At 43.9% G+C, this 22,088-nt stretch overlaps 2 protein-coding genes across 2 annotated transcripts; one reads left to right on the top strand and one right to left on the bottom strand.

The window, feature by feature from the left end:
• Positions 1–253: 253 nt before the first annotated feature.
• Positions 254–10,910, bottom strand: chm (CHM Rab escort protein). Its single transcript, XM_079171630.1, has 17 exons — positions 10,850–10,910; positions 9,962–10,028; positions 9,710–9,782; positions 9,473–9,597; positions 9,264–9,346; positions 9,063–9,169; positions 8,796–8,942; positions 8,439–8,555; positions 7,766–7,877; positions 7,457–7,679; positions 5,992–6,069; positions 4,221–4,328; positions 4,059–4,122; positions 2,054–2,150; positions 1,483–1,581; positions 704–843; positions 254–598 (listed from the first exon to the last, which is right to left on the bottom strand). The coding sequence occupies exons 1-17, from the start codon at positions 10,899–10,901 to the stop codon at positions 413–415; spliced, it is 1,878 nt and encodes a 625-aa protein (XP_079027756.1). The 5' UTR covers positions 10,902–10,910; the 3' UTR covers positions 254–412.
• Positions 10,911–12,749: 1,839 nt separating this feature from the next.
• On the top strand, positions 12,750–21,725 carry LOC306705130 (dachshund homolog 2-like; the record flags this gene model as incomplete). The annotated part of the gene is made up of 10 exons (XM_079171832.1): positions 12,750–13,222; positions 14,387–14,496; positions 17,628–17,750; positions 17,843–17,962; positions 18,063–18,217; positions 18,360–18,495; positions 19,227–19,384; positions 20,181–20,328; positions 21,029–21,136; positions 21,301–21,725. The coding sequence occupies 10 exons, from the start codon at positions 12,750–12,752 to the stop codon at positions 21,723–21,725; spliced, it is 1,956 nt and encodes a 651-aa protein (XP_079027958.1).
• Positions 21,726–22,088: the final 363 nt, after the last annotated feature.

Raw genomic sequence — 22,088 nt, 5'->3', positions numbered from 1 at the left:
CGTGTGCACGTTTAAAGCTCAGACACAGCAGGAGGTCTGACATTACCATTTGGGACCATAAGTACCCTTTAGTTTCCCATCATGCAGCTGTGTCTCCCTGGGGATTGTGGGTAATAAGAGTGTTGCTCAGAGCCCCACTTCCTGAACATTTATGGTTTTAACTTTACAAAATACTTCAACTACAAAAGAAACGTGACTTTTATATTTAAAAAAAGACAAACATGAATTGTTTTCCTTTTATTAATTTGGGGTTTTGTTGAATAAACGGACAGTTTGAATGTTGAAACTTTATTGTTTCCACAGAACAAAATGTTTATAATTTAAATAAGACAAAGCAGAAAGAGAACATGATAAAATATGATACAAAATTTAAACAAATGAAGGCATCTGACCAACAATGCAGACGAACACGTTACGCCTCCTGTCTTGCTTCCTCCTCCTCTCCTGCATCCTCTCCTCCTGCAGGGGAGGCGTTCTCTCCTGCATCCTCTCCTCCTGTAGAGGAGGCGTTCTCTCCATCATAGATGATGTCTTCAGGGTTCGGAGCCGGAGGACAGAAATCTTCTTCAGGAAGAATCTTCTTAAAGATCGACTCGGCCTGAAATAAAATAAAACCCAACATGTTGAACCACAACACTTATATATATATATATATATATATAATATATATATATTATATATATATATAATCAGCTGCTCTCACCTGAGTGACGGCGTGTTCGTGACTCAGAGCTCCGTCGGGTCCAGAGGTCACGAACACGTTGGCTGGGAGGTCGTGACCTTTGACCTCCGAACCATCGGCCATGTTGAAATACAGACACCAGAGGACAGACGGGTTCTTCTCTGCAGACAGACGGGTAACAGTGAGAACACAGTGAGGACAGACGGGTTCTTCATGAAGAGTCAGATTAACACACACAAACACGTTTATGCTCCTTTTGGGGACTCATGTCTGAACCACCCTCTTCGGGGACAAAAACATTTTTCATAAAATAATAATAAAGATAATTATAATGTTGAAGACAAAAGAAGCTGCAGTTTAACAAACTTCTCTCCATCATCTGTGATGAATCGCTTTATGCCTGCATCCATCCATCCTGTCTCTCTGTGTGTGTGTGTGTGTGTGTGTGTGTGTGTGTGTGTGTGTGTGTGTGTGTGTGTGTGTGTGTGTTATAATTAAAAACAGAAGAACATGATGAATGAATTAAAGAAAGAGAAAGGAGGTCAGAGAGGAGACAAAGTCTCCATCTCCTTTTATTTTGTGTTTATTATAATATATTATTATAGCAACATGAACCCAGAAATAACTAAGTTAGTTTTGATTTAATAGTAACAGATTTAATAAGACATGACAATGATTTATGAAGCTGACAACTTTTAAATGCTTGTTTTCTGGAGTTCTGATCATCGATGCTAAGCTAACATTGTAGATTCTCCATCTGTGTGTGTGTGTGTGTGTGTGTGTGTGTGTGTGTGTGTTACCTTGGTCATGTGACTGTGGCGTGCGGAACATCCTGGTAACCACCGGTGACAGGTCCTCGAAGGCGGAGCCAACTGACTGACAGGTGAGGTGAACCAAATCTACGACAGACGGGAAGAAGACTCAATACGCTGCAATGAGCGGTCTCCATGGCAACGGAGCGACCGTCACCTTTATTGAGCGGTGTAGCACGGCTGCTAACATGTTAGCTAAGCTAAGCTAACACTCAAGTGATTGTTGGAGGTTGAAAACTTCACTTCTACCCTTTCTATGTTCATATAATCACCAGTCAATGAAGCCACACACACACACACACAGTTTTGTTTTAAAGGCGTTCAGGCCCACTGACTCAGTAACCAATCACACGGCAGCACCAGGAGGAGAAGATGATGATGATGATGGTGGTTTGACAGGCGGAACACACACACACACACACACACACACACACACACACACACACACACACAGTGGAGTGTGTGTGTCATTAATCAGTGTTTATCAGGTTTCTGGAGGATTTCCTAACGATAGTTTTAATCTTTTTATTCTTTAAAGATATAGAGAATGTGAGCTCACGTGTTCCCGGCATGCAGGTCATGGTGGACGGACAGAGCTCCACCATCCTCACCGTCAGACCCCCTGCTGCTATTGGAGGAACCGTTACCATGGAGACCTGACGGCAGACAGACACACCGGTCGTTAATGAAGCACACACACTTTGAATTGAATATTTCACTGATCATAAATTATCGTCCAACCACTGCTCTTAACAGGAAAGACACACACACACACACACACACACACACACACACACACACACACACACACACACACACACACACACACACACACACACACACACACACACACACACACACACACACACACACACACACACACACACACACACACACACGATCTATGAGGCATCATAATTCTCTGACCAAACTTAATTCAATATTTCAATATTTAACACACACCTAATTAGTGAAGTGTGTGTGTGTGTGTGTGTGTGTGTGTGTGTGTGTGTGTGTGTGTGTGTGTGTGTGTGTGTGTGTGTGTGTGCAGACGGATGAAATTCTGATTTTCTTCAGTAATTGGCTCTAAAATATATTTGAGTGTTCGTCTCTGACTTTCTTTCTGATCCTTTTCCTCTCATCTCTGATATTCTTTAACATCAATCCCATAATGCACTGGGGCTGGAGGACACAGTGACCTGAAGCTTCTAGACTGTACCAAAGTCCACCTGACGTCCACCTGACGTCCACCTGAAGTCCACCTGAAGTCCACCTGAAGTCCACCTGACGTCCACCTGAAGTCCACCTGACGTCCACCTGAAGTCCACCTGACGTCCACCTGAAGTCCACCTGACGTCCACCTGAAGTCCACCTGAAGTCCACCTGACGTCCACCTGAAGTCCACCTGACGTCCACCTGAAGTCCACCTGACGTCCACCTGACGTCCACCTGAAGTCCACCTGACGTCCACCTGAAGTCCACCTGACGTCCACCTGACGTCCACCTGACGTCCACCTGACGTCCACCTGAAGTCCACCTGACGTCCACCTGAAGTCCACCTGACGTCCACCTGAAGTCCACCTGACGTCCACCTGACGTCCACCTGAAGTCCACCTGACGTCCACCTGACGTCCACCTGACGTCCACCTGACGTCCACCTGAAGTCCAACTGAAGTCCACCTGACGTCCACCTGAAGTCCACCTGACGTCTAACTGAAGTCCACCTGAAGTCCACCTGACGTCCACCTGAAGTCCACCTGAAGTCCACCTGACGTCCACCTGAAGTCCACCTGAAGTCCACCTGAAGTCCACCTGACGTCCACCTGAAGTCCACCTGACGTCTAACTGAAGTCCACCTGAAGTCCACCTGACGTCCACCTGAAGTCCACCTGAAGTCCACCTGACGTCCACCTGAAGTCCACCTGAAGTCCACCTGACGTCTAACTGAAGTCCACCTGAAGTCCACCTGACGTCCACCTGAAGTCCACCTGAAGTCCACCTGAAGTCCACCTGAAGTCCACCTGAAGTCCACCTGACGTCCACCTGAAGTCCACCTGAAGTCCACCTGAAGTCCACCTGACGTCTAACTGACGTCCACCTGAAGTCCACCTGAAGTCCACCTGAAGTCCACCTGAAGTCCACCTGACGTCCACCTGACGTCCACCTGAAGTCCACCTGAAGTCCACCTGAAGTCCACCTGACGTCCACCTGAAGTCCACCTGACGTCCACCTGACGTCTAACTGAAGTCCACCTGAAGTCCACCTGACGTCCACCTGACGTCCACCTGACGTCCACCTGACGTCTAACTGAAGTCCACCTGAAGTCCACCTGACGTCCACCTGAAGTCCACCTGACGTCCACCTGACGTCCACCTGACGTCCACCTGACGTCTAACTGAAGTCCACCTGAAGTCCACCTGAAGTCCACCTGACGTCTAACTGAAGTCCACCTGAAGTCCACCTGAAGTCCACCTGACGTCCACCTGACGTCCACCTGACGTCCACCTGACGTCCACCTGAAGTTTACCTGAATGTAGAATGTTTTATGAACATGATTTATTTACCTGTTGGTCAGAGTTACTGGGCAGAATAGAGCCGTCAGTTATCAGAACAGCTCTGGAGAGAAACCTGAAGAGAGAGAGAGAGAGACAGACAGGTTATTATGGTCTGTTGGTAGTTGTTAGGGTGTGAAGTTGCTGCTTAGATGATGATTGACGGGTCCTGACCTGGTGGGCGTGGCCAGCCTCTTACGATCCGCCCCCACAGAGCCCTCCTCCACAACAACATGGCTGCAGCTGATTCGCTGTCCTCGGCTGTCAATCACTGCCTTACACCTGAGAGAAAGGGGAGGAGCATGTTAGATCAACTAATTGATGAATACACTACGTTCATTAACGGGTCTAATCAATAATTCACTCCCTACAGTTTGTTACAATCACTAGCTTGAGATCTGAATGTTTTTACTTCATTAAATCGAGAAATGATTGATTTTGAAGATGCAGTCTGCTGCCTTTTCAAGGGTGTCTCACACACACACTCTGGAGCACTGCTGAAACCTATTATTAGGAATAATGATGCGCACAAAAGCTCATCCATAACCTCTGACACACACACACACACACACACACACACACACACACACACACACACACACACACACACACACACACACACACACACACACACACACACACACACACACACACACACACACACACACACACGATAATAACTCAGAGCTCCTTGTGTGTCTCACTGCTGCCTTTATTAGCTCTGTTAGCACAGTTAGCACAGTTAGCTCTGTTAGCACAGTTAGCTCTGTTAGCACAGTTAGCTCTGTTAGCTCACAGACTCAACATGACGACACTATCGACAAATGTGTGTGACCTTCTACAGGTCACCTGTGTGTGTGTGTGTGTGTGTGTGTGTGTGTGTCAGCAGTCAATCAATCATTTAATCAGGCAGCTGACGAGGCAGCAAAGAAATGATGGAATGGAGGAAGAAGACGACGAAGAGGATGAGGAGAGGAAAGGAGAGGAGGAAGAGGAGGATTAAATTATGAAGTTAATTTCCTCTCCATGAATTGAATATTTCACTGATCATAAATTATCGTCCAATCACTGCTCTTAACAGGAAAGACACACACACACACACACACACACACACACACACACACACACACACACACACACTTAAAGAAACTAATCGCACCTCAGTGAAGAGGCTCCGCCTCCTTAAAGGGAACTCAACAACAAACTAAAGACGTCACAACAAGAAAGAGAAACAACCAAGAACTATCAGTAGTATTAGTACTATCAGTAGTACCAGTAGTACCAGTAGTACCAGTAGTACCAGTAGTACCAGTAGTATCAGTAGTACCAGTAGTATCAGTAGTACCAGTAGTACCAGTAGTATCAGTAGTATCAGTAGTACCAGTAGTGTCAGTAGTACCAGTAGTACCAGTAGTATCAGTAGTACCAGTAGTATCAGTAGTACCAGTAGTACCAGTAGTATCAGTAGTACCAGTAGTATCAGTAGTACCAGTAGTGTCAGTAGTACCAGTAGTACCAGTAGTACCAGTAGTATCAGTAGTACCAGTAGTACCAGTAGTACCAGTAGTATCAGTAGTACCAGTAGTATCAGTAGTACCAGTAGTATCAGTAGTACCAGTAGTGTCAGTAGTACCAGTAGTACCAGTAGTACCAGTAGTATCAGTAGTACCAGTAGTATCAGTAGTACCAGTAGTATCAGTAGTACCAGTAGTGTCAGTAGTACCAGTAGTACCAGTAGTACCAGTAGTATCAGTAGTATCAGTAGTATCAGTAGTACCAGTAGTATCAGTAGTACCAGTAGTGTCAGTAGTACCAGTAGTACCAGTAGTACCAGTAGTACCAGTAGTATCAGTAGTACCAGTAGTATCAGTAGTACCAGTAGTGTCAGTAGTACCAGTAGTACCAGTAGTACCAGTAGTACCAGTAGTATCAGTAGTATTTGTACCTGTTGGTTTCCTTCTCCACCAGCAGACAGGTGACTGAGTGTCTCAGACAATAGATTCCTCCAAACACAGCACACATCCTGAAAAACAACATCACCATCATCATCATCATCGTCATCATCATCATCATCATCATCATCATCATCATCATCATCATCATCATCATCATCATCATCCAATCAGCAAAAAGGAAACATTTACATTCCAGTTGATTGGTCCATCAGTCTGGTGTCACATTCAACTAATGCTAAAATGCAAAGGGTCTCTTGTTGTACTTGTACACCGGCCAAATATTCTGCTACCGTCTCCCTACCCGCCCGTCTACCCGCCCGTCTGTCTGTCTGTCTACCTGTCTGCCTACCTGTCTGTCTGCCTAGCCGTCTGTCTACCAGCTGCTATGTTAGCAGCAGCCATGTTGGTTGTGTGTTTTGTTGAGAAGGGTCTCTGGAGGACTGAAGAGACGGCAGTTCTGGAGCTGTTAGCTGTTAGCTGTTAGCTGTTAGCTCCCGTCGCTGGAGAGCTAACGTAGCCACATTGAGGCTGGTTTCATTAAACACGTTGACCTTTGCCTGAAGAGCGAACACACACTCACAACAATCTGTCATCAGGTGTTAATTACTGTGTGTGTGTGTGTGTGTGTGCTCCTCTCTTTGAAGCAACTTAAGATGGTGAGCCAAATCTCTCACACACACACACACACACACACACACACACAATGAATTAATGTGTTCTGTGTGTGCGTCCTTGATTAAAAGAAAACAAAGCATTAACTGTTGAGACGAAGGAAAATGACAACACACAGACACCAGCTGTGTGTGTGTGTGTGTGTGTGTGTGTGTGTGTGTGTGTGTGTGAGTCCACTCAGTCACATGTTGTCACTTTAACCTTCTCAGTAAGAACTGTGTTAATATAAACTGTTTATTATCATTTAAATGTTACATTCATAAGGAGCCAAACTGACTATGAAATAAAACAATTAAAACACATTATTATAATAATGTGTTACCTACGATGTGACATGAAGCTTTAAGTTATTTAATTTGGTCTCATTTAGCAGCTAGCTAGTTAGCACGCTAACGTGTGTGTGTGTGTGTGTGTGTGTGTGTGTGTGTGTGTGTGTGTGTGTGTGTGTAATCCTCTGAGGCTCACAGAATACGTAAATGAGCTGAGCCCTGGGCGACACCCCCTCATGAATATTCATGCTCTGCTCTAATGAGACAGCCTCAGGGTGGAGGTGGTATTTAGATACTGAAGTACATCGAGTACATCGAGTACTACGACAGTAAACCAGCAGTGCTGACTAGAACCATGTACGGTTCTTTGGCTGGTCATCACAGGAGAACCTCTTATGAAGGTTCCACCCAGAACCCCTATGAGAGGTTCCACAGAGAACTCTTCTGTACCAGTAGTAGTACTAGTACCACTAGTACTAGTATCAGTAGTATTGTCAGACAGACAGGTTCTTACCTACAGAAACACTGGGGTATCTCTCCGAGGCCGTAGACAGGAAACAGGAAGGGCGTGTTGCCGTAGCGACCCAGGCAGCGCAGGAAGTGACGCGTGGAGGCGAGGCCCTCCTCTGTGGGCGTGTCTTCTGTTACCATGGCGATGGAGTGAAGCAGGAAGTGCTGCAGGTTGTCACCAAGCTGCTGGTCACGCAGGAACTCCAAATATGGTCGACCATTGTAGGCTGGAGTCAACAGGGATTAAGGACTTCATTACCCACAATGCTTCTGGACCTGACATGTCAGTGGTTGGTCAGGTGACCCATCTCACCTCGCTGCTCCTCCGTTTCCTCCACACAGGAAGTCAGGTAACGCATCAACTTCCTCTTTTCTACCACAGACAGCTGACGACTCGCAAACACATCAGCTCTGCTGCAGGGCACCTGAGAGACAGACAGGTACACACAGACAGGTACAGAGAGAGAGAGAGAGAGACAGGTACACACAGACAGGTACAGAGAGAGAGAGAGAGAGACAGGTACACACAGACAGGTACAGAGAGAGAGAGAGAGACAGGTACACACAGACAGGTACAGAGAGAGAGAGAGAGAGAGAGAGAGAGAGACAGGTACAGAGAGAGAGAGAGAGACAGGTACACACAGACAGGTACAGAGAGAGAGAGAGAGAGAGAGAGAGAGAGAGAGAGAGAGAGAGAGAGAGACAGGTACAGAGAGAGAGAGACAGGTACACACAGACAGGTACAGAGAGAGAGAGAGAGAGAGAGAGAGAGAGAGAGACAGGTACAGAGAGAGAGAGAGAGACAGGTACACACAGACAGGTACAGAGAGAGAGAGAGAGGTACAGAGAGAGAGAGAGAGAGAGAGAGACAGGTACAGAGAGAGAGAGAGAGACAGGTACAGACAGTTTAGCTTTATAAACAAAGCGTCCTTAAAAGGTGAACAGACAGACAGGTACACATAGAGACAGACAGGTGGTGTACTAACCTGTTCCACCTGTCCGTGGCGATAGGTGAGTATTCTGGTGACATTCTTGAACTCTGCATAGCGACTGACATTTGATTTGATGAGCAGGTCGACCAATGAGCCGCGAGAGTACAAGAGCTGGAGGAAGAAGACGAACTTTAACCGTAATATTCATGTTTAACATCGTTATAGCTTGTTATACTGTTAGTTCATATCGATGGTTATTATAACGTTGTGTTGTGTTATCCATACGTTATATAGTTATGTTATGTTGTTATATGTTGTATTGTTGTTTGGTTATGTAGTATTGTTGTGTAGTATTGTTGTGTAGTATTGTGTTTCTATGAACCTGCATTATGTTGTATTACGTGGCGTTACCTTGGAGACCAGGTCGATGTTGAACCTCCGTCCTTCCTTCACCAGCTGATTGTAGCTGATCTTCTTCCTGGTCGGCTCTGATTGGCTCTGAGCAGCAGTGGGGGTTGGCTGGTCTGCCTCTGGCTCCTCCCCCTCTGTTTGGGAGGCCTGCATGATTGGACAGAAAGTATTCACCCATCATCCAATACAGTAATACAATTCATCTAGTACATAAATACACAGATAAAGACATAAATACTGTTTTAATAGACAGACAGACAGACAGACCTTCCTCAGCTGTTCTTCTTCTTCTTCTTCTTCTTCTTCTTCTTCTTCTTCTTCTTCTTCTTCTTCTTCTTCTTCTGGTTTCTGGTTTGTTTCTTCGTACTTTGAATCTACAACAAAAGAAAAACTTATTTGTGTTTTTTTCTGCAGAATTCTGATTAAAGTCTGAATTATATTTATTATATTGAAGTGTTTGACTGAAACCTGCAGATTCTGTCTCTGACGTTTCTTTGACAGCAGCCGTGGTGTTTGGAGCATCAGGAGCTTCCTCCTCTTCGTCTTCCTCACTGAGAGCAACATTAATGACTCAATGAATATTCATATCACATCAAACTAGTGCTGCGGTGAAGTCGTCATAATTAGCATATTCATTCTGAAGTTATGGGGTCAGAGTTGAGGAGGACGAGGACTACCTGGTGAAGCAGAACACCTGCAGGTTTCTGATGGAGGCGGGGTCAGAGTTTGACAGGTAGATCAGCTCCTCCCCTTCCTCCAACAGACTGGACCAATCATGAAGCTCTTCTGGCTGAGGCTCCTCCTACAACACACACAATCATTCTATACTTTGTATACACCACACCTGTAGTGGGCCCAGTCCACTACTTTAACAGGTTCAGTAGCAGCCAATCAGAGAGCAGCGAGGTTCTCACATGGTGCTGTTGTATCCAGGTGAGTAGAGAGTTGAAGGTGAAGCTCGCCCAGTTCGCTGCATAATAACTCCTCCTGAACACACACACACACACACACACACACACACACACACACACACACACACACACACACACACACACACACACACACACACACACACACACACACACACACACACACACACACACCATTTGGATTTTGTCACATTAATAATTACAAACTGAGATAAATGTAAAATCAAGAGAACTGACCTGTCGAGGTGAAGAACTCTCTGACCGACTCTGGAGAAAGCTGCTGCTACCACCGACTCAGCCAGACCTCCAGACCCCCAACGAGCCACAATCAGTTACTGCAGTACTACAAGTACTACAAGTACTACAAGTACCTCTGAGCTGGACTACAGTATACAGTACTACAAGTACCTCTGAGCTGTACTACAGTATAGAGTACTACAAGTACCTATGAGCTGTACTACAGTATACAGTACTACAAGTACCTCTGAGCTGTATTACAGTATACAGTACTACATGTACCTCTGAGCTGTACTACAGTATACAGTACTACAAGTACCTCTGAGCTGTACTACAGTATACAGTACTACAAGTACCTCTGAGCTGTACTACAGTATACAGTACTACATGTACCTCTGAGCTGTAGTAACTGTGTACTGTACTACAGTACAATAGTAACAGTACTCGTGGGTTAGCTGTCATTTCATTATTCAGTGTATTCAGGATGCTAACTGTTAGCATCATACTTAACGTTACACAGCAGCTCTCATTAGCCTGTTAGCCAACAGCACCGCGGGCTAACATTAGCAGCAGGCTAAAGAGCAGCAGAATGACACAACGTAAAACATCACGCTAACGAAGCTAACGTTAGCTCCGCTGCTAACATCAATAAACAGCAGGTTTTATGTTGTTATTCCCAGCAGCTAACACAGCAGACTGGGCTTTAGCTGCTAGCCGCTGTCATTAACAATGAATTGGACGTTAGCCGCTAGCTAATACACAGAGTTCCCCACTTTACTGACCGATTTAAACCGGATTTCCGGGATGTTTTGAAACCGAACAGTCACGAGGCGGATCAGAAAATCGTTCAGATCATAACATGTAATAAAAACTCAGGTGTTCACGTACCTGTACCCAGAATGACGACGTCAAATTCAGACGGCAGCTCCTCGGTGGCCATGTTGACAGAGAGTCACGTGACCGGGAGAGCGTCACGCTCACTGATCAACCAATCATCAACAAGCTGGTTATATCTACGAATATAAACATTATTGTTATTATGTGTGTAATATACTACAAACTTTTTATTTATTGTGTATCTTTGTTGTAAATTATTCATTTATTTATTTAAGTTGTTATGACGAATGATAATAACAACAATAATAATAATAATATTTATGATGATAATAATAACATTAATTACAATAATAATGATGAGGATGATGAAGAGTGACACAAGAGAGACACAGCTTCTTCTTCTGTGGTGCTTTCTGTCACTTCCAAGTCCAACACACACTCACACACACACACACACATACACACACACTCTCTCACACACACACACGCACATACACACACACACACACACACACACACACACACACACACACACACACACACTGAGTGGTATGAAGCCAACAACAGTCTGTTTCTCCTTTATTCATCTTAAAAAGACCAGATGGTTAAAACACATCCATGCTCTCCTCCTCTCCTCCTCTCCTCCTCTCCTCCTCTCCTCCTCTCCTCCTCTCCTCTCCTTGTCTCCTAGAGAATCCTTCGTCCTGCATGAGGACGTTTACAGGATCACAGCAGCAAAGTGGACAGAGCAACAAGATACATGGTGAGCAAGAACAAAAGCAGCAAGTATTATAAATAAGTAATAAACAGTAAATATATAACTAAATATAACTACAAATTAAATTAAATAAAAATATAAAATATAATATATACAGACAGGGTATTTTTATTGCACAGTGTAATTATTGCACCGATTTTGTTTAGTGTTGTTATGTTGTGTGTCTTCTGGAGCACAGCTGGAAGGACCTGAGCTACCTCTGCTTCGTACATGTACATATACATATACATATATATATATATATATATATATATATATATATATATATATATATGTATGTTACAAAACATTATATTAATGCTAATTTACTAATTTACTAGTTTATGGTTCTTAGCAGACTAAGTGTACAAATAATGTGTGTGTGTGTGTGTGTGTGTGTGTGTGTGAGTGTGTGTGTGTGTGTGTGTGACTAAAGTCTCTTTTGTAGCTCGTTAGCGTCACGGTGTTAGCAGCGCTGTGTGCTGATTGGCTGACTCTGATCAGCTGCCAAAACGTCCGCTGCTCGTTTCCTGTTGAAGAGAAAACCTCGAAGAAGAAGCTCCTGAAGTTCAGTGAATAATGAGCTTTTCTCTCTGTATTAAGACGTGATGCGTTCAGGTGACATGTAATCTGCTCTGTAAAGGTTATTTTGATTATTTTAATTTGAAACTGATTAAAAGAAGATGAATTTGTTTTCTGGTCTCTGATGAAGCTGAAGTGTCAGTTGTTGCTGCAATTATTTTGGCCCAAAACATCCCAGTAGACTGTATCATTATATTAATTATAATGATAATAATTATTACTATTCACTTTTCTGAAGTACTTAATTTAAGCTTAAGGAGTACTCTGTAGTATTCCCTCGTCTGTGAGCTTTATTTCAAAATCAGCTGTCAATCACTCACCTGTCAAATTCCCGTTCCAGAGGCCCCGCCCCCAGGTCCGCCCTTTTAGCCAATGGGAGGCCTGTCCGTCTGCTGTCCCTGCGTGTGATTGGCTGACGTGAGACAGAGAGCACGTGGAGGAGAGAGAGAGAGAGAGAGAGAGAGAGAGAGAGAGAGAGAGAGAGAGAGAGAGAGAGAGAGAGAGAGAGGAGAGTCAGTCAGAGTGGCGGGAACAGACGGAGACAGACTGCGGATGATAAGACAAGAAGAAGAAAGAACTTCAATCTTCTTCTTCTGTGTTTCCTGCTCCGACATGGCGGGGTCCTCCACCTCCCCCACCGACCCTCTCTTCCACTCCGACCCGCCCTACAGCGCTCCTAACTCGGCCAGCTCCGCGCACCTGTCCGGAGCTTACCTGAGCGGCAGAGTCCTGGTCAATGTGAACGGCACGAGCGGCAACGCGAGCGGCGCCGTCACCGCTCCGCCGCCTCACACCTCGTGTAAGATGGTGGAAGTTCACGGCGTGCAGGTGGCATCGTTCTCGGTAGACGGAGCGGAGCTGATCTGCCTCCCGCAGGTGTTCGAGCTGTTCCTGAAGCACCTGGTCGGAGGTCTGCACACCGTGTACACCAAGCTGAAGCGGCTGCACGTGAGTCCGGTGGTCTGCAGCGTGGAGCAGGTCCGCGTGCTGCGGGGGCTCGGAGCCATCCAACCGGGAGTCAACCGGTGTAAACTCATCACGAAGGCCGACTTCGAGACGCTGTACCGGGACTGTACCAACGCCAGGTTTGCCGGGGCACCGGAGGAGTCTGGTTCAGTTTAAATCTGTTTATTAGAAATAAACTCATGAAATGAATTCACCTGTTAGACACGAACCAAGAATATGAATGATCATCGTTTCAGAATAATATATCTCCTTCATTAATAAAATGAATATTATGTATTGAAACAGTGGAATCGGTCCGTTAATAGAGAACCAGAGTTTTTAATTCAGTATATTTTATGATTATTGATCAGCTTCAAAACTATCGAACGAAACATTCATCGATCAGATTAAAACAGATTTCATTTGTTTCAGCAGCAAAAACACTCAAAGATCTGTCAAATAATAAGTTAGTAGATAAACAGTCTGTACATAATAATACATTTATATAACATAACAAACCTTTAAAGGGAAATAAAGAATCATAGTGTAATGTGTGCAGTATAACATAGTAATAGCTGAGTAATAAAATACACTATGACGTATACTGATAACAGCAACAGTGGATATCTTATAATAAACAGATATGTGACTCATAATAAAAATAAATATTTGTTCAGTCATGAAACAGTTGTATTGTTTCCACTATATATATATATATATATATATATATATATATATATATATATATATATATAGTGTATATATAGTGTATATATAGTGTATATATAGTGTACTATATAGTTATACGATCATTAATTCATCATTTAATAAGGAGCTCATCGTTGGAATCATGTCCATCACTGATTATTTTCTCAATAAATCTAAAAATGTTTTCATTCATTTTACTGTGAAATAAAACAAATATATGATTATTAACATGAAAATACACAATAAACACTTTTAAACTGGACCATCTGATGAGTTATTATTTCAATAAATCATCTGATAATTTATTAAAATCTAGTAAATAACTCATTCAGTGAATATTCTCCAGTAACCAATGAATATATTTATATATGTGTATACATATATATGTATATATACACCATGTGATTGTTTATCTGGACAGTAAATTGTAAACTAGATTAAATATCGAATTATGCCAGTTCATTTTTTATTTTAGTTTACTGCACCGGTCTACTGTAACTAGTACACTGTACTAGTTTACTTTTATTTTATTATATTATATTTTAATTGATATATGTTATATATACATTTTATTTTGATTGATTATTGTTTTTCAGCTCTCGACCAGGCCGTCCTCCGAAGAGGACGCTGGCCGTGGCCACGATGACGGACGGCTCCAGGCTCCTCCCACATAGTGTGATAAGCCCCGCCCTGCTGTCACAGACAGGTGAGAGGAACAAACGAACAGTGAAAACCACAGAAGAACAAAGAACAACTGTTAACTGCAGCAGTCTGATAGTATTTATGGAGTACTACTACCTAAGGGCTAACATCACCAGTACAAGTATATAATATAATATATAACATCATATAACATATAATATATAACATCATATAACATAACATATAATATAGAACATCATATAACATAACATATAATATAGAACATCATATAATATAGAAATGAAAGTGTTTCTTCTTCACTGGTTATTCAACATCTGTATGTTTGAATTCTACCGAGTGATTCAAGCTTTAATTAGCTAATTAATTAGCAGACAGAGAGATGATTGACATATTCGAGTCTCACCTCAAGCACTGTGTGTGTGTGTGTGTGTGTGTGTGTGTGTGTGTGTGTGTGTGTGTGTGTGTGTGTGTGTCAAGACTTATCTCATGTTGAAAAAAAACGCCCAAGAAAAGCAGCAGGTAGTGAACAGAGTACCTGTGTGTGTACTTTGTTGTACTTCGACCTGCTAAAAGGTAAATGTAATAGTTCATGTGGAACCTGCAGCTGCTTCTACGTTTATTATGGGATGGTCTGGAGGACCCGGTCCCCTGTGAACCTGCTGGTCCTCCGATGAAGACTGAAGCCTTTTGAAGAGACGCTCCGCTGGTCACATACCAACCGTCTCTCCTCCTGACAGCTTAATGAAACACTCACTGTTTTATTAAAAATACTCAAAGTGGCACTTTTGTTGACGACCGAGGTCAGAGAGAGATCAAAGAGACATTATTAACTCTGCACTCACACACACATTACAGTCATTGAGCAGACGCTGTCATCCAAAGAGACCTACAGTCAGTGTGTTCAACATATTCAACAGAACTACTCGTCACCAGAAGTCATGAGTTCATCTCCTTTAAACATCTCAGAGCATAAACCAGAGCAGACGTACAGAAACACACTAGCATGAACACAACCAGTGCTGAGAGGAAGGCTCAGGGTAGAGCTTCATGAAGAGGTGAGTCTTCAGCCTGATGGAAGATGGGCAGCGACTCTGCTGTCCTGACGTCAGTGGGGAGTTCATTCCACCATACCACAACCTGTAGACTAGCACCAGAGTCTGAACCTGTAGACTAGCACCAGAGTCTGAACCTGTAGACTAGCACCAGAGTCTGAAGTTGCTCTATCAAAATGTTGCTCTATCAATATGTTGCTCTATCAATATGTTGCTCTGTCAATATGTTGCTCTGTCAATATGTTGCTCTATCAATATGTTGCTCTGTCAATATGTTGCTCTGTCAATATGTTGCTCTATCAATATGTTGCTCTATCAAAATGTTGCTCTGTCAATATGTTGCTCTATCAATATGTTGCTCTATCAATATGTTGCTCTGTCAATATGTTGCTCTGTCAATATGTTGCTCTATCAATATGTTGCTCTATCAATATGTACCTCTATCAATATGTTGCTCTATCAAAATGTTCCTCTATTACATGTTGCTCTATCAAAATGTTGCTCTGTCAAAATGTTGCTCTATCGATATGTTGCTCTATCAATATGTTACTCTGTCAATATGTTGCTCTGTCAATATGTTGCTCTATCAATATGTTGCTCTATCAAAATGTTGCTCTGTCAAAATATTGCTCTATCGATATGTTGCTCTATCAATATGTTACTCTGTCAATATGTTGCTCTGTCAATATGTTGCTCTATCAATATGTTGCTCTATCAAAATGTTCCTCTATTACATGTCAAACAAAGTGATGCTAACATCTTTATGCTAAGCTAAGCTACAGGATGTGTCTGAATTGAAGGACAAAGTGACGACAGAGTTACGCTAACGTCTCTATGCTAAGCTACAGGATGTGTCTAAACTGAAGGATAAAGTAACGACAGAGCTTTGCTAACGTTTCTATGCTAAGCTAAGCTACAGGATGTGTCTAAACTGAAGGATAAAGTAACGACAGAGCTTCACTAACGTTTCTATGCTAAGCTAAGCTACAGGATGTGTCTGAAATGAAGGACAAAGTGACGACAGAGCTACGCTAATGTCTCTATGCTAAGCTAAGCTACAGGATGTGTCTGGACTGGACTCAGACTGTGTGAAGTCTCTTGACATTAAATGTTCCACTTTCAGAAATGTTCAAAGAACAAAAACAGAATCTCCTGCAGCGAAACACGGAGAACAAAAAGAGACTTTTTGTTTTGGTTCATGAGGAGTTAACGAGCCGCAGGAGTCCCTCGTTAATACTAATTGAGTTAATTAGAGGAGGCCGTTAATTGGGCCAAGTGGCTGCAGGGAGAGAGAGGAGGTCACTGGAGACTTATTAATTATTGATCAATCACCAACTTCTGCAAAACATTTGGAACATTTACCTTCATCTTCTTCTGCAAAGACGAAAACATTCAAAATGTTCAAGAATTAATATTTAATAATCGTTCTCCTTCAGACAGACTTCACTCTTTAAATTATCGTTTATTATAAATCGTATTTTTACCAATGAGTGCGAATATCAAAGTTATATTACAGAAGAAAAAACAAATATACTCAAGAAGAGTATTTAACAATTTTACCACAACTACAAATTTGGTAGCAATCGGACCCAGCATGTAGGAGGAGCTTGTAAAAATGTGTTTTTCACTAAATTCAAGATGGCGGAAAATCCAAGTAGGCGGAGCTTAGGGGTCTGAGAGGCTTTTCTTTAGATCTAGCGTGTGTTGAATTTCAAGTCAATCGGACATACTGGCCGAGGGGCGTCGCCGGTCCGCCTTGTAGGGGGCGCTAGAGAGCCATCTTCTAAAATGCATATATGCAACCTATAATGAAAATGTTCACCAAACCTGACAAGTCTGCAAAATTTGGTGAGTTTTCATGCATGGCACGTACCCCAGAAATGCTCCAAAAGTGCAAAAATAAGAATCATAAGAATAAGAATAACCCTTAAAATCTCAATAGGGCCTTCGCTGGCCGGACGTCGTCGGTTGCTCGGGCCCTAATGAATTTGAAATCTGTGATCTTGTGACCACGTCTCACCTGGACTGGACTCACCTGTCTCTGGTTTCAGGTGTCTCACTTGGACTAGACTCACCTGTCTCAGGTGTCTCACTTGGACTCTGGTGCCTCTGTCCTCTGCAGGTGTGACTCAGGCGATGGTCGAGGCTCTCAAGCTGCAGAAGATGAGAATGATGATGGGTTTCCACGGCAACAGCGATCTGCACCGTCAGCACAACGGCGCAGAGTCAGAGAACAACGACACGGGTAGAGCATGACATCATCATGACATCATCCACATGACATCATCCGTCTCTAAACCTAAACCTTTGTGTGTCCTCGTCTCCCCCCCCCCGTAGGAGGCAGTGAAAGATCCTGGGAGAAGGAGCAGCGTCTCCTCTCTCCTCCCTCCTCCTCCTCAACTGTAGCTCCTCCTCCTGGTTCCTCTCTGCAGCATCACAGCGCCCTATTGGCCAACCGTGAGTCACGTCTCTCCTCTTATTGGACAACTCAACAGCTTTATTGTTGTTAGCCTAGCATCGTACCATTCCTTCTGTTTCTCTGGCTCCGCCTCCTCAGGTCTGTCAGACTTTCCTTTTATGGTCATGCCACACCACCTCCTCCCCATGGGCCTGCCCCCTGCCAGCGTTGCCATGGCGATTAACCAGATGAGTCAGCTGAGCGGTTTGGCAAACATGGCCGTCGTGTCACATGTTCAACTAGAAGAGAGCAAGGTGACACCGCTAGTGCTAGAAGTGCTAATGCTAACAGTGCTAATGCCTTTTTCTGTTGAGTCCTGCTGGTAAAAATGCTACCGTCACTGCTAACCACCCACATGCTAACAGCGCTAATGCTAATCCTCTCCTCCATGTTCAGGAGTCTTCCCCAGGAAGCCCCTCCCCTTGCCCCTCCCCCAGTGACGAGCCCCGAGAACCAACCAGCCAAACACCTTCCAAAGCCTCTTCATCCTCCTCTTCATCACCTCCTCCTCCAGCAGACTCACCGGAGCTCGGTCAGTTCTGTCGATTAAAATCATTTTAATTACATTTTGTATATAATACACCAACAGAGCTGCTGCCTTCAGGTGCATCAGTGACTTTGTGTTGTGATGAACTCCACAGACAGAGAGATCAACTTTAGAAAGGTGTTGACAGAAACAGGTAAGTCATCTTATCTCTGATTGGAGGAAGTGATGTCACAGCGAGGAAACACGACATCATCCTTCATTTAGGTTTTTAATCAGACCGACACTCCACTTTACTAGAAACCTGTGATTTGAAAACATCAGTTTGATAAAAAACTGAACTTGTAATAAATATCATATTTAGTTAAATTGTCTTTCAGCAATAAACACTTTTTAATTGTTTAATTGATTGACATCTGACCGGTATCTGATTCCATGTGGTTTCTGCTGTTCAGACATACGAGTAAAGAAATATTATTTGGGTCACTTTTGGGACAAACAGGAGAGAAACAACAGACACATCAATAATAGAAACACACAATACTATGTGTTACATTCCCAGATGTCCTCATAAAGATAGAATTATAAAAGCACACACACACAGACAAAGAGCTCATGAATAATAAAAACAGGAAGCTTTTCTCCACCTTTTGGAAAACGTCTTTAAATATTCAAGAGGTTGTTTGTTTAGTGGCTGAAACAAAAAAACACATCAACAACCAGAAAACAGGTCTATTGTTTGTGACACATTTCTGTCTTAACTTTCTTTGTACCTGGAGCTGACAGCCTGATGCCCCTCCCCCTCCTCAAACCGACCTATGAGAAGCTGGTGCTCACCGCTCAGCCGCTGTCATTCAACCACGCAAACCCCGCCTTCCCTCCGCTCCTGTTGGCTGAGGGTTTGTCTTCAATGGAGATGCTGCTGACCAACATACAGGTGAAAATGTTACCTGAAACAATGTAGAGATGATTAAAGATGATAACATACATACAGTATAATGGAGACAATGTAGAGACGACAATGTAGAGACGATAACGTACGGACAGTATCATCGAGACGACAATGTAGAGATGATAACGTACATACAGCATAATGGAGACAATGTAGAGACGACAATGTAGAGACGATAACGTACGGACAGTATTTTGGACACGACAATGTAGAGACGACAACGTACAGACAGTATCATGGAGACGACAATGTAGAGACGACACTGTAGAGACAATAACGTACAGACAGCATAATGGAGACAATGTAGAGACGACAATGTAGAGACGACAATGTAGAGACGATAACGTACACATAGTATAATGGAGACAACAATGTAGAGACGATAACGTACAGACAGTATAATGGAGACGACAATGTAGAGACGATAACGTACAGACAGTATAATGGAGACGACAATGTAGAGACGACACTGTAGAGACAATAACGTACACATAGTATAATGGAGACAACAATGTAGAGACGATAACGTACAGACAGCATAATGGAGACGACAATGTAGAGACGATAACGTACACATAGTATAATGGAGACAACAATGTAGAGACGATAACGTACAGACAGCATAATGGAGACGACAATGTAGAGACGATAACGTACACATAGTATAATGGAGACAACAATGTAGAGACGATAACGTACAGACAGTATAATGGAGACGACAATGTAGAGACGATAACGTACAGACAGTATAATGGAGACGATAACATCTTTGTGTCCTCAGGGTCTCATAAAGATGGCGGTGGACCGCGTTCGTTCTCAGGACAAACACAACCAGCTGGAGAGGAAAGCTTTAAAAGTGGAACTGGAGAGAGAGAAAGACGCACGACAAATACTCCAGAGACAGCTGACCTCCGAGCTACAGACCAGAGGTGAGACAGGTCACAAGACCAGAGGTGAGACAGGTCACAGGACCAGAGGTGAGACAGGTCACAGGACCAGAGGTGAGACAGGACACAAGACCAGAGGTGAGACAGGTCACAGGACCAGAGGTGAGACAGGTCACTGGACCAGAGGTGAGACAGGTCACTGGACCAGAGGTGAGACAGGTCACTGGACCAGAGGTGAGACAGGTCACAGGACCAGAGGTGAGACAGGACACAAGACCAGAGGTGAGACAGGTCACAGGACCAGAGGTGAGACAGGTCACAGGACCAGAGGTGAGACAGGACACAAGACCAGAGGTGAGACAGGTCACAGGACCAGAGGTGAGACAGGTCACAGGACCAGAGGTGAGACAGGTCACTGGACCAGAGGTGAGACAGGTCACTGGACCAGAGGTGAGACAGGTCACAGGACCAGAGGTGAGACAGGTCACTGGACCAGAGGTGAGACAGGTCACTGGACCAGAGGTGAGACAGGTCACAGGACCAGAGGTGAGACAGGTCACAGGACCAGAGGTGAGACAGGACACAAGACCAGAGGTGAGACAGGTCACAGGACCAGAGGTGAGACAGGTCACAGGACCAGAGGTGAGACAGGTCACTGCTACATTATTTTGGTCTGTTGACTTATCATTATGGTCTGTTGACTTATTATTTTGGTCTTATTATTATGGTCTGTCGTTGTCAGTGTCAATCCAGAGGAGGCTGAAGAAGGAGAAGAAGGCGAAGAGGAAGCTGCAGGAGGCGTTAGACATTGAGTCGAGGAGGAGAGAGCAGGTGGAGAGAGCGCTCACAGGTGAATGCTAAGCTACATTAGCACAGCGCTAGGCTACATTAGCACAGTGCTAACAACGTGTTTCTGTTTCAGATGCAGTGATTCCTGAGAGAGAACTGGAGAACAAACAACAGGAAAACTCTTCAGCTCAAGGTAACAGCAACAAAAATACATCTCATATAAAGAAATAACGACGAAGTCAGACGGGGAGTCAGACGGGGAGTCAGACGGGACGTCAGACGGGACGTCAGACGGGACGTCAGACGGGGAGTCAGACGGGACGTCAGACGGGGAGTCAGACGGGACGTCAGACGGGACGTCAGGCGGGGAGTCAGGCGGGGAGTCAGACGGGAAGTCAGACGGGGAGTCAGACGGGGAGTCAGACGGGAAGTCAGACGGGGAGTCAGACGGGAAGTCAGACGGGGAGTCAGGCGGGGAGTCAGACGGGGAGTCAGACGGGGAGTCAGACGGGGAGTCAGACGGGGAGTCAGACGGGAAGTCAGACGGGGAGTCAGACGGGAAGTCAGACGGGACGTCAGACGGGGAGTCAGACGGGGAGTCAGACGGGGAGTCAGACAGTATTCAGAGACGAACTAACTTGTTGGTTTGAGTTCAAATATTAAGGATTTGATGCTGATAATAAAATTTTGGAAAATATCAGAATCATACCGTTACAACAAATGTAAAGATAATAAACAGCTGCAGCGTCAGTGGAGAATTATCTTGATAATTGATGAACAGTTAGTCGATCATCATGTAAAGTCTGAGTCACATGTTATTTAGATTTGAAACGATCCGATGAATCTGAAGCTGAAACGTCTGAAGAGTTTCTGTCTCTTTAAATAATGTTGCTGTTTGTTTGTCCACTGTGACATAGAATCAAGGAAAACAATCACAAACTACACAGCAGAACACACACACACTACACGCACACACACTAACACACAAACACACACTCAGGAGCTGATGAAGA

Source organism: Pholis gunnellus, assembly GCF_910591455.1.
Source record: "Pholis gunnellus genome assembly, chromosome: 13".
In the NCBI taxonomy this organism is placed as follows: Eukaryota; Metazoa; Chordata; class Actinopteri; order Perciformes; family Pholidae; genus Pholis; species Pholis gunnellus.
The sequence above is the reverse complement of the archived record's forward strand: the minus strand, read 5'-3'. Positions and strand labels throughout refer to the sequence as shown.

Excerpts from the sequence above, each read along its gene's own strand:
- chm (XM_079171630.1), bottom strand. The coding sequence starts at position 10,901 with ATGGCCACCGAGGAGCTGCCGTCTGAATTTGACGTCGTCATTCTGGGT. Across the intron at positions 9,783-9,961 it reads AGAGTTCTTCACCTCGACAG|GAGGAGTTATTATGCAGCGA; the intron begins GTCAGTTCTCTT and ends GTGTGTGTTCAG. Across the intron at positions 844-1,482 it reads GCCACAGTCACATGACCAAG|AGAAGAACCCGTCTGTCCTC; the intron begins GTAACACACACA and ends GTCTGTCTGCAG.